Source organism: Neovison vison, chromosome 13 (genome assembly GCF_020171115.1).
Source record: "Neovison vison isolate M4711 chromosome 13, ASM_NN_V1, whole genome shotgun sequence".
Lineage (NCBI taxonomy): Eukaryota > Metazoa > Chordata > Mammalia > Carnivora > Mustelidae > Neogale > Neogale vison.
This window is the reverse complement of record NC_058103.1, coordinates 86,021,859-86,034,788: the sequence shown is the minus strand read 5'-3', so window position 1 is coordinate 86,034,788 and position 12,930 is coordinate 86,021,859. Positions and strand designations below refer to the sequence as shown.

The following is a 12,930-nucleotide window of genomic DNA, read 5'->3' as shown; positions in this document are numbered from 1 at the left end:
GTTGGTCAACGCCAGGAAACCCCGCCTTCGGAGTATTTTTAACCAATAGAAGTGCAGCATTTTCAATTTAAACTCTCTATAAAATTCGGTTTCGGTAACGCTTAGAGTGGCGCCAGAGTTTTGAGCTGTGCTGCATAAGTTGGAGTACGAGTCCTCACTGTGGTCGCCTGGATGCAGCTCGCCAAGGCCGTACCCTCCCTTGAGGAGCTGGACTCCTTCAAGTACAGCGACCTTCAGATCCTAGCCAAGAACCTGGGCCTCCGGGCTAACCTGAGGGTACGGAGCGGGTAGCGGGCGGGGTTGTGTGAGCTGCCTCCGGTAGACATGGTGGGAAGGGACGGAACGGGTACCACCAACTACGGTGGACTGAGCCTCCTGTTCCTCCAACTACGCAAAACGGAGAGGGGGCCATAGTATTCACCTTATTTTGAGGCTGATTTTTCTGAGGGTTCACATAGGCCTTGATTTCAAAAGGATTTGTTCGGTTTGGTGTTAGTGGAAGTACTCTGGAATTAATTTAGAAAATGCACGCCCTGAAAACTCAGGGATGCTATGTCTAATTCAGGTCGTTAGGCAGTCGCAGAAGTAATTGCTTTGGCTTCTGGGAAATTCGAAACAGTCACAATCCTGTGAACTGTAAATGAGCCCCAAATCTCTTAATACTTTACTGGAGGATCTGGAAGAAAGGATGACTTTTAGAGGACCACCTCGTGGATAGATTTTTATAACTCAGGCCTGACCTAGAACGATCATTCTTTTGTGATTACCGTTGCGGTAATGTTCTGTTTGCTAACTTTGGTCCTTTGGCCTCAGATTCCCCTCTTTCTCTGTCGTCTTTATTTGCATTAATAATTTCCAACTGCTCTTCAGAGTCCAACAGAAGTACCACTGACTTGACACTTCATGTCCTCCGCTTCAGTCCCTTGGCCACAGGTCCACCCTAGTAATCCCAGGATCCTGTGTGCTTTTAAAGCTGTTTAATGTCAGGTACTTTCTTTTCTTTCTTTTTTTAAAAGATTTTATTTATTTATTTGACAGAGAGGGAGATCGCAAGTAGGCAGAGAGTCAGGCAGAGAGAGAGAGAGAGAGAAGCAGGCTCCCTGCTGAGCAAAGAGCATGATGCGGGGCTCGATCCTAGAACCCTGAGATCATGATCTGAGCCGAAGGCAGTGGCTTAATCCACTGAGCCACCCAGGCACCCCAATTTCAGGTACTTTCTTTGAGCATTTGCAGGCTTTCACCTTACACTTTGGTTATTTGTGTATTACATTATCCTTTCCACTACATGTTAAATTCCTTGAAAAAAGTCTCAGCCACACTCCTTGGAAGGTCTTTACAACACTAAGTGCAGTATATGGGAGATAATAAATAGTTACTTTCAATCACTTGTTGGCAGTACTAGAATAATGCTCCAAATAGTGCAAGAGAGTTACAGTGGAGGCTTCCTGTATTCAGAGCTCTTGGTAACATTAAGGCCCTGCATGGAGCAACTGGGTGGCTCCGTGGGTTAAGCCTTGGGCTCAGGTCATGATCTCGTGTCCTGGGATCAAGCCCCGCATCGGGCTCCCTGATCAGGAGGGAGCCTGCCTCTCCCTCTCTCTCTGCCTGCCTCTCTGCCTACTTGTGATCTCTATCAAATAAATAAATAAACATTAAGGCCCTACAACCATTTGGGTCTCTGAAGAGTCATTGCAACAGAGATCTTTTTCTTTTCTTTTTTTCCAATTTATTTATTTTCAGAAAAACAGTATTCATTATTTTTTCACCACACCCAGTGCTCCATGCAAGCCGTGCCCTCTATAATACCCACCACCTGGTACCCCAACCTCCCACCCCCCCCCCCCCGCCACTTCAAATCCCTCAGATTGTTTTTCAGAGTCCATAGTCTCTCATGGTTCACCTCCCCTTCCAATTTACCCAAAAGCACATACCCTCCCCAATGTCCATAACCCTCCCCCCCTTCTCCCAACACCCCTCCCCCCTTTCTCCCAACACCCCTCCCCCCAGCAACCCACAGTTTGTTTCGTGAGATTAAGAGTCATTTATGGTTTGTCTCCCTCCCTATCCCATCTTGTTTCATAGATTCTTCTCCTACCCACTTAAGCCCCCATGTTTTTTGTTTTTGTTTAAATTCTTTTTTTTTTTTTTAAAGATTTTATTTATTTATTTGACAGAGAGAGATTACAAGTAGGCAGAGAAGCAGGCAGAGAGAAAGAGAGGAGGAAGCAGGCTCCCTGCTGAGCAGAGAGCCTGATGCGGGACTCCATCCCAGGACCCTGAGATCATGACCTGAGCCGAAGGCAGCGGCTTAACCCACTGAGCCACCCAGGCGCCCTTAAGCCCCCATGTTGCATCAGAGATCTTTTTCTAAAAGCCCCACCTGTCGTTCGTTCTCTTGAGGCACCTGATCTGGGTTAGCCAATTTATCCCTTGTTTTCACAGTGGAATAGTGAATGAAGTATTTCTGGTCACTACAGACCCCATTACCTACCTAGCACACTGTATCTGGCACACAGTGGGTAATAAAGACTTTTTGAGAGGTACCTATTTTCCAGAAAAATGTGACCATGTAAGGCTTTATTATAAGCAGCTATAGAAAGATGGTATTGAGACAATTAAAGAAAATTAAACTTGAACTAGTTATTAAGTGAAGGTATTGTGGGCTCCCTACTCATCAGGGAGTCTGCTTCTCCCTCTGCTACTCGCCCCTGCTTGTGACCTTTTCTCTGTCAAATAAATAAAATCTTAAATAAATAAAGGTATTGTTCATTTTGTTGGGTATAATAATAGTTTTGCATTTATGCCCCCCCCTTTTCTGTACCCAACCAGCTGATCCTGCCTGGAGAAAATCATCTAAGCTTGTTGACTGAATTTCTATTTAAACTTATATTTATGACCATAAATCATAAAATGAGCATTTGATCCCCATATGCTTCCTTGGTAGTCATTAACTTTCCCATTTTTTAGAACAATTAAGTGCTGTCTTCTCACATTGGCTCCCTTCCCTCACTTGATGACTTTTCCTCATAGGTCATTGGAAAAATAGTTGGAGTTAGCAGAGAGTTTCCTCATCTTTCTACCATCAAACCCTCAGGCCATCCCCCAGCTGTCCCATTGTACTTTCTGTTCTTCTGAGGGCAGCCTAGCCATTTGTGCCAGGGATCCTTGTTCCCGCCTCTGGGGCGTGGGTAACTGCACTTAGCTCCTCCCCTACATCAATTTCTCCTGCTCAGCTGGCTCAATTCCCTAAAGGATGCTATCAAGTCTTAATAGTCCCCATCTTAGGGGTGCCTGGGTGGCTCAGTGGGTTGAATCCTCTGCCTTTGGCTCAGGTCATGATTCCAGGGTCCTGGGACCCGCATCAGGCTCTCTGCTCAGCGGGGAGCCTGCCCCCTCCTCTCTCTCTGCCTGCCTCTCTGCCTACTTGTGATCTGTATTTGTCAAATAAATAAATAAATAAAATCTTTTTAAAAGTCCCCATCTTAAACAAAAACAAAAACCTCTCCTGACCACTTGTCCTTCATCTTCTGCTCGATTTCTCTGTTCTTTTCCACTGAAATAGCTCTTACCAAGGCCACAAGGCTCTGCATCTTCCAAAGCTTGTGATACATCTCTGTCCAACCCTGCTATTTGGCAGGTTTGAATCTTCCTTATTTGCTTAAACCACTTTCACCACTTTTCACTCCTGAAATCTGACCTCTGCTTACCATCACCAGTGCTGCAGACCTAGGCCACAGCCTGTCTGCGGCTCTCCTGCCTCTATTCTTGCCTCCGGGTAGTTATTCTCTTGTAATCAAGGCAATATTTGAAACGTTGAACACGCCACTGTTTCTGCTCAGTGCCCCCCCCCCGCCATTGACTTGCCTCACACCTAAAATAAAATCCAGACTCCTACAAATGTAATGTGAGAAACTGGATTTGATCCTGATTTGAAGGGGAATTAAAAAAAAAAAAAAGAAGAAACAACTAAAAATTGAGGCAATTGAGGAAATTTGAGGGCTACATATCAGAGGATTTTAGGAAATTAATATATTTCCTAGGTATGATAACTTATTAGAGGTTATGTAAGAAAAACCCTTGTTTTTGGGAGATGAGGCTGATGTATTTAGTGGGAAAGTATGATGTTGGCTGGAACTTATTTTCAAATAAGTTGGCAAGAAATACGTTACTATAGTACTACTATGAGACTGTGTTAATGATTGCTGAATCTAGGTGGGGAGGATAAAATTGTTTATTATACTATTTCAACTTTCATGGACTTGACATTTTTTAAAAGGTTTTGTTTTTGTTTTTGTTTTAATTTGAGACAGAGCATGAACAGGGGAGAGAGGGAGAGGGAGAATCAGACTCCCCACTGAGCAGGGAGCCCAAAGCAGCATCCATCACCATTCTCCACGACACTGGCTTCCTTCTGTCCTTATAATTCACCAGCCCACCTCAGGCCTTGGTGCACCCTCTACTTGGAATGCTCTTTCCCACATCTTGGCCTGCTGCTCCTTCATGTTCACATCTCCATTGAAAAAACACCACCTCTGAGACGCCTTTCCTGACCCTCCTAACTCAGGGTCAGGGTCCTCCAGTCCCCAGGTTAATTTTCTGGTAGCCCCTGATATCCTGTCATTTTTTGAGCTTCGTTAATAGACAAGCCCACCACGGGAGGTTCCTAGAGAGTGGAGACCTTGTGTTTTTGGCTTATCACTGTCTCTCCTGTGCCTGGAACCATGTGCAGTATGATCAGGGCTTGTTGACCTGCTGATCCTAACACCTGTACCTCCTGCTTGGCCCTCATGAGCCTCACCCAGAGCACTGAACCTGATAAATGCTCTCACCTGGCTCTGCCATGGGCACCTTTCATCATTGTCATGTGTCTGATGAGGTTTTTGTGGTATTTTAAGTCTGGAAACCTGTACAATATAGAGCCTATGATTAACATGACTGTATGGTCTACTTACTTTTCTTAATTTTTTAAAAGATTTTATTTATTTATTTGACAGAGAGAGATCACAAGTAGACAGAGAGGCAGACAGAGAGAGAGCGGGAAGCAGGCTCCCTGCTGAGCAGAGAGCTCGATGTGGGACTCAATCCCAGGACCCTGAGATCATGACCCAAGCCAAAGGCAGCGGCTTAACCCACTGAGCCACCCAGGCACCCCTATATGGTGCCTACTTAAAAATGTGCTATCGTCTTATGTGAAGGGTTCTTAAAACCAAACAAAAGACAAAACGCAGGGTGGGTGGTAGGACACTGTTGGTGACAGAAGATTATGACAGTGGTAATGGTATCACCAAACACATGCCATTGTGTATATTAGATGTCTGTAGCTGTTTGTAGGTCGATCATACCTCAGTGAAGTGGTTGATGGAAAAAATGATTGAAGAACCAAGAGTGCCTGAATTCTGCCCTACCAATGACCCCCTTCACAGAGAAGGCCCCAAGAGACATTCAAGGAGCAACAGCAGTAGAAAATAAAAACCACTTTATTACTAGCTGGTGTGGTGCCTGAGACCTTGACGCAGGGCATACTGGTAAACCGGCTGGGGAATGGGCTTCACACCCTAAGCACAGCCTCTTCTGTCCCCTAACGCCCCAAACCAAATCCGGGTCCGCATCCCTGCCGTTCTCTCCTGGACACCTGGTCAAAGATAAATGGTATGAGCTGTGGTGTCTGGGCCCACACTGAGAAGGAAATATCTGGTTCTCAGCTTCCTGAGTATTTCTCAGGAAGGAAGGGTTTCTCAGGGTGAAAAGAGAAACTAGGAGTCCCTTCCCCCAGGGACCTGGAACCATCCTCCCACCACACCCCCCATCAAGCCTGCCTGTGTTTGGAATTCCTGGTCTGAGAGATCCCCACCATGTTACATCAGCTGCCCAAGCCAGGAGCTGGGTGTAATACAGTTTCACTGTTCCTCAACCCCTGTCTTCATACTGACTTTACTTCCTAAAAAGGTTTTGAATCTGTCCCTATTGCCTTAGTCCTGCTCTAGCTCAGGCCATAGTCCTTCCTGGTTTCCTCTCCTGGCTTCTCAGCTGTTTTGCTGGCTTCTGCCTTTCTGTCATCCAGTGCATCCTGCACGTGGTCCTGCTGGAGTGATCATTCTGAGTAATGCAGAACTGGTCACTATCTGGCCCTGCTAGACTCTTCCAGTGCTGCCCTTTGCGGGTAACGCTCCTATGCTTAACAGGCTTACAAGGCCTGGCAGGATTGGCCCCTGCCCACTTTCTCCAGTGTCTTCCCTCCCCTTCCCTGAGCAGCTCCATGCTCCAGCCACACTGAACTTGAGTTCCCCAAACTCCACCCTCCTTCTTTCCTTCCCAGGCAATTTACCCCTTCCCTGTGGCCACCTCTGCCCCGTTTATCCTTCAGACCTCAGCAGCTGCAAACATCATGTCTTCATCTTAGAACTGGTGTGACCAGTTACCCGCTCAAGTCTATCCTGGCTGTCTAGACCTTGGCCGAGCCCAACTGTCTCATGCACAACAGCCTGGGTATCCTTATGTTGGCGCTTAGCCCAGGGTATCTGTTGTCATTGCCTCTTAACCTGTCTCACTTCCCCATTCTTCTGCGGAGCCTGCCAGAGGACATTTGAGGAATACTAGAACAGGAGAATAATAATCCTCAAAAACGGGAAAGTTAATAACCTATCTTTTTTGCTTACTTGTTTGTTGTCCCTACTGATAAAGTCTTGAACTCTCCTGCAGGCAGACAAGTTGTTAAAAGCCTTGAAAGCCCACCTTAAACATGAGGCAAAAAAAGAAAATGAGAATCAGGTAAGTAATATATATATTTTTTACCACCTATTAAATACTAAGACAATCATATTTAATTAATGAGCAGTAAACACAACCAATGATGACATGCTATTTATCCCCAAAGAGATTATTTTAAGTAATAATAAATCCTTTGATAATAACTACTTGCTATTAAAAAAAAAAAAAACCCTGCCTACTAGTGAGTAACCTGCTGAATAAGATGTTCTCATAAAAATGCAAAGGTAATGAATTACTAGTTGCCACACCTTACAAGAGCTAGCTTGGTATGAGCAAGGAAGGAACAGGATTTGAAGCCCAAAAAATCCATGTTAAGTAGCAGTTCTGTCATTTCTTTTTATGTGATCTTGGAAAACTGAAATGCCTTTATTCTTAGTTTCCTATTCTTTACAATGGAGACAGTACCTGCTTTACTGAATTGAATGTTACAAAAATGAAATGAAGTAGGGCCTGTGAGAGTGGTTTGTGGTGCTCGGGAAACCAGAGTGGTGGGAGGGGGCTGTCATGGCTGCCTCACGTTTTGACAGGGCCTGACCTAGTCCACAGATGCTGCATTAGGCTGAGGATTCTAAACTTGAAAGAGGAAAATCCAGAAAGGCCTTAAGGCCCTGTGCTTTGAAGAGCATTCATTATCTATCTGGAAATGGAGATAAATGTAAATATGAATTGAGAATCTAGCTACTACCTCCCCCTGTCTTTATCATCTTTATATTCCAAGTTATAAACATTTAAAACTGCTAATACTCAAAATTCTTTTGGGGTCCCTGGATGGCTAGTCAGTTGAGCATCCAGCTCTTGATCTCAGCTCAGGTCTTCATCCCAGGGTCATGTTCCAAGCCCTGCACTGGGCTTCATGCTGGATGTGAAGCCTACTTAAAAAATAAACATAAGTAAAAATTAAAAATGTACAGCAAAATTCTTGTGATTCCAGGTTTAATTAACTTAAAATAGACAACAAAAAAGGATCAATTTTGAATTCTAGCTTTAAGATTTTACATCAACTAAATCTCCATCTCCCTTTTTATATTTAACTCTCTTAATGATTAAGAATACATGATTAAGAGGCGCCTGCGTGGCTCAGTGGGTTAAAGCCTCTGCCTTCGGCTCGGGTCATGATCCCGGGGTCCTGGGATTGAGCCCTGTGTCGGGCTCTCTGCTCAGCAGGGAGCCTGCTTCCTCCTCTCTTTCTCTGCGTGCCTCTCTGCCTATTGTGATCTCCATCGGTCAAATAAATAAATAAATAAATCTTAAAAAAAAAAAAAACACATGATTAAGGAACACCTGGGTGGGTCAGAAGATGGTTAAACGTCTGTCTTCAGCTCAGGTCCTAGGATCGAGCCTCATGTCAGGTTCACTGCTCAGCGGGAGTCTGCTTCTGCCTCTCGCCCTGCTTGTGCTCTGTCTCTGTATCTCTCAAATGAATTAAAAAAATAAAAGTGATTAGTGCCATTGGAAATCAAGACTTTAGTTTGGGTGGTAGTTAATAGAGTAATTAATAGTTAATTAGTAGTTAATAGAGTAAAATCATCCCCTATCTATCATATTTCAAATTTAACATCTCAGGGGCCATTCCATTTGAAAAAATTTCACAAAAGCATGATGATAGTCCAAATTCAGTTAAAGAACTCCTAAGTGTTGGATCTAAATAGTAAGCTTAGGGCACCTGGGTGGCTCAGCCAGTTAAGCCTTCAACTGGGATCATGATCCCACGGTCCTGCAATCGAGCCCCACATCAGCCTTCCCTTTCAGTGGGGAGTCTGCTTCTCCCTCTCCTTCTGTACTCCCCACCCCTGGCTTGTGCTCTCTTGCTCATGCTGTCTCTCTCTCAAATAAAATCTTTAAAAAAAAAAAAAAAGAAAGAAAGTGGGCTTAAAGGTTTATTTATTTTTAGGGAGAAATGTGTACATAAGCGTGTGCAGGGGGTAAGTTAGAGATCGGGAAAGAGAATCCTTAAGCAGATTCCCCAATAAGCAGCACTCAGTCCCAGGGCCCCGAGATTGTGACCTGAGCTGAATTCAAGAGCCGGCCGCTCAAACAACTGTGCCACCCGAGTGCCCCTCAATAGTGAGCTTAGATGGGAAGACCTGATACAAAAAAGAGTTGGTTTTTCTAAAGCTGCAGGGGGAGTCAACACAGCCCAAGTGCACAGCAAAGAGATCACTGATGCTACCAATGACAGATGTGTAAACTTCCAGACCCCCCCAAATCCTCCCATAGGGAATGCACAGGTGTTGGTCCTATCTGAGTGAGTGGGACATCACACCTTACGGAAGTCTTATTGCACTTCGGGTCAGCCTTAACTGTAGGAGTTGGAGCAGCTTGATATGTGGGTTCGTCTGGCTGTGTTCCAAGGACTGCCTTGTCTGAACCAGGGGTCCTCCATCAGTCTCGGAGTTAGGCAAGTCTGTTACAGGTGCATCACGGTGCATTGGGAATGAACACCTCCCTGATCACTGTCTGCCTCCCAGATTAGCCTGTGTTTAAGGTGCATGGGATTAAAACTAGCGATGTTCAGGACTGTGCTAACAGACATCTAAACAGGACAGTTCTGGACCTGTCCTGCCCTCTTCTAATAGGGAGTCCCTGCAGGAGGGCTAAATAAGCACTTTAAAAGTGTCCCTGTAGTCCAACGGTACGAGTAACCTGAGGGTGTTGCTTGTATAGTGGAAGCAGCTTCTTTTTCTTCACCATGCCTCTCCAGGGAGTTGGGAAGCAGGATCCAGATAGCGTCTTTCTCCTCTCCTGTATCCCCACCTTTGAACTGATGTTTTCACCTGTCACTTGCAATGAACTCACAGGTGCAGCTCGGTGTGCTGTACCATGCTCTTCTCGTTCCTTAGCTCCTGTACCTTTCCTTGCCATTCTTCATCCTAGACCTTGCATCACTTGCAACTGTGTCACTTCTGCAATATTTTGCCTCTGTCTAAAATCTGCTGTTCTGCTCTCTGAGCCTCATTATTGGACTTCCACATTTATTTTATATTGTGGCTCTTATTACAGGATATATGGGTGAGTCATTTGAGGAGATTTTTACAAATAGTGGTAGATAGAACTCCTCATACTCCAGGCCCACTCAGTCAGCTCTCAGAGGGTGGGGTCTAGGCAGCCCCGTGCAGTGGAGTAAAAATAGGATACAAAGCACTCTTCCCACCACTGCCACATGCAGAGCACCAGGAGGACCAGGTAGAATATTGGAAGGCTTCTCTGCAAGGAAATTTGTTGGCATCAAGCTCCGGCTTCTGTCTTCTGGCATTCAGTGGCTCCCTTGCATAACAGCCTCCTCCTCAAGTAAGGACCCTAGTGGGTCAGGTCCTGCCAGATAAGGCCCTGCCACACATCCAAGCCTCTGATGAAGTCTGCCTTCTTTTTTTGAAATAGGATAGACAGCCAACAGTCACCAGACATTTGAGGGGAAGGCTGCAGTGGGAGAGAGCTGAAGATAAATAAAAAGAGGACCCTAAAGGAAACTCAGATGACCCAGAAAACAAACAAAAAGCTCTAAGAAAAAAAAGCCTTTCAAGAACTAAATGATTTATCAGCTAGAATCAAGCTACACAGACACGGCACAGATGATTCAATTAAGGTTATATAACAAGCTATAAATGTTAACAAGTTAGAGAATAGATGACATTGAGCAAAAAAGGAGGACAAGAGGTGAAGGAAAGTATAAGGATTCTGTACTTAGATTTTACAGGAGGCTTTGTGTAGGTGTGGGACAAGATGTAAAGGTTTCAGGACGCCTGGGTGGCGCAGTTGGTTGGACGACTGCCTTCAGCTCAGGGCGTGATCCTGGAGTCCCGGGATCGAGTCCCACATCAGGCTCCCAGCTCCATGGGGAGTCTGCTTTGCTCTCTGACCTTCTCCTCGCTCGTGCTCTCTCTCACTGTCTTTCTCTCTCAAATAAATAAAATAAAATCTTTAAAAAAAAAAAAAATGTAAAGGTTTCAGAGTCCCTTAGGGAGCAAAAATAATAGAGTGAAGGGGTACATTGCTCTTGGGAAGAAGATGGGAGAGGAGCGTGGGACCAGTGAACTAAACTGTAGCCCTTGATAGGCACTGAAAACAGCTGCTGCAACCACAAATGCATAGGCACCCCTCAACCCCGGCAAAACCCATGTGATCTGTATGTGACCACCTAAAGCAAAGGAAGCCCTAGAAATGGGAGGGCTGGGGTGGAGAAGCAGCTGCTTTCCATTAGAATCTCTTCAGTACTTCTTTATTTTTTTTTTAGCCACAGGTGTTATTTCAGATCAGCTCCTGATTAGAATTTAGTGTAAAAACAAAAACACCAGAAGCAAATCAAACCTCTCCTTTATACTGTGTAGGTAAGAGAATGTGCTAAAGACAGGCCTTCCTCATACTCATGATCATTACTCACTTACTTTTTTTCCTAGTGCTTCCATAGTTTTATTTTTACATTTAATTCTTTTACCCAGGGGTGTCAAGGTGGCTGTCACTTGGTTAAGCATCTGCCTTTGGCCCAAGTCATGATCTCTGGTTCCTCGATCAAGCCCCACATTGGGCTCCCTGCTTAGCGAGGAGCCTGCTTCTCCCTCTGCCTCTGCCTCTCCTCCTGCTCATGATCTTTCTGTATCTGAAGTGAATAAATAAAATCTTTAAAAAAAAACAAAAAAACAAAACTTTGACCCATCAAGATTGCATTTGTGTGTGAAAAAACAATCAAGTTTCATTTCCCTCCTCCTACTAAAAAGATAAGTTAATTTTCTCTGCATCATGTGTTGAATCATGAATCTAGTCTTCCCCCCCATTATTATAAAGTGCAACTATTATCAAACAATGTGTTCTTACATAAGCAAGTCTATTTGGGATAATCTGATCCTTGTACCACTCTGTTCTAATAATGGAGCTCTTTTAGTTTCTGTTAGTACTGGTGTCATTCTTACCTTCCTCTCTTATTCTGGCCTTGGACAAGTTACTTTAGATTCTCTAAGCCTTAACTTGCCTCTCTGTGAACTGGGGATAATGTTAGTGCATATCATATAGGCTTTGAGGAATAAGAAAGATAATCCATATAAATATGCCAATGAAGTTGTGATATTAGCTGTAATTACTGGAACATACTGCCTAGTACTCTGCTTTGTGTATATTCAAAAGAAAAGTAATGCTAATTTGCTTACTTACTCACATTAAGAAAACTTTGAATTCTTTCCTAGCCTAGTTTTTAAGCTGGGGTTATTAAGTGTGATCGTTTTTTCTTTTTAAGATTTTATTTTTTGGGGCACCCGGGTGGCTTAGTCGTTAAGCGTTTGCCTTTGGCTCGGGTCATGATCCCAGGATCCTGGGATCGAGTCCTGCATCAGGCTCCCTGCTCAGCGGGAAGCCTGCTTCTCCCTCTCCCACTCCCCCTGCTTGTGTTCCCTCTCTCACTGCGTCTCTCTCTGTCAAATAAATAAATTCTTAAAAAAAAAAACCTTTATTTGCCAGAGAGAAAGAGCACAAGTGGGGAGAGCAGCAGGAAGAAGGAGAAGCAGGCCCAACACAGGACTCGATCTCAGGACCCTGGGATCATGACCTCAGCCAAAAGCAGACGCCTAACCTACTGAGCCACCCAGGCATCCCTGATTGTTTCTTTCCAAAGGCTCTCAAATTCGTGTCCTGGCCTATACTTTAGTACAAGAGTGTTTTAAAATTACCTTTTGAAAATGTTTTCTATTCAGTTTGAATTCTGATTCTTCCTTAACACTGTAACTCTAAAAATAGGACGTGACAGATGAATGTCTTTCTTTCCACGATGGAAGTCAGACCTCTGCATCATCCTGTGAGGAGGCTGAGCTTCAGAGCCATGGCCAGGAACAAACTGAGAGGGAGCCGCTTGATCATGGCACCAAAAGGAGAAGGTGCAGGACAGTCCTCAGGAACCCTGACACCCAGGTGAATGAACATGTGCAAATCCTGACCACCACCTGTGCCAAAATTGAATTTGAATTTCCTTATGATACCAAACGGTTGTAAACTCTGTGCTGTGAGCTCCGTGAAAGCACAGACCCAAGTCTAGACGGTCGTCACACCCTGGGTGCCAGCACGTGGGAAGTACTCACTGAGGAGTAAGCACAAATTCAGTATGGGTTGAGGAAATAGGAAAGTGAGGGAAGTGCTCCCCTAAGTGAGGGGCTGGTAAGAAGGACAGAGAAACCAACATTA

At 44.6% G+C, this 12,930-nt stretch overlaps 1 protein-coding gene across 1 annotated transcript in view; it reads left to right on the top strand.

Annotated features, from left to right (window-relative positions):
* Positions 1 to 80: 80 nt before the first annotated feature.
* Positions 81 to 12,930, top strand: part of NUSAP1 (nucleolar and spindle associated protein 1) — a 34,421-nt gene continuing 21,571 nt past the window's right edge. The window contains exons 1-3 of the mRNA XM_044232493.1: positions 81 to 276; positions 6,700 to 6,768; positions 12,490 to 12,660. Coding sequence (XP_044088428.1) covers positions 172 to 276; positions 6,700 to 6,768; positions 12,490 to 12,660 — 345 coding nt within the window. The 5' untranslated portion in view covers positions 81 to 171. The remainder of the gene's footprint in view (positions 277 to 6,699; positions 6,769 to 12,489; positions 12,661 to 12,930) is intronic.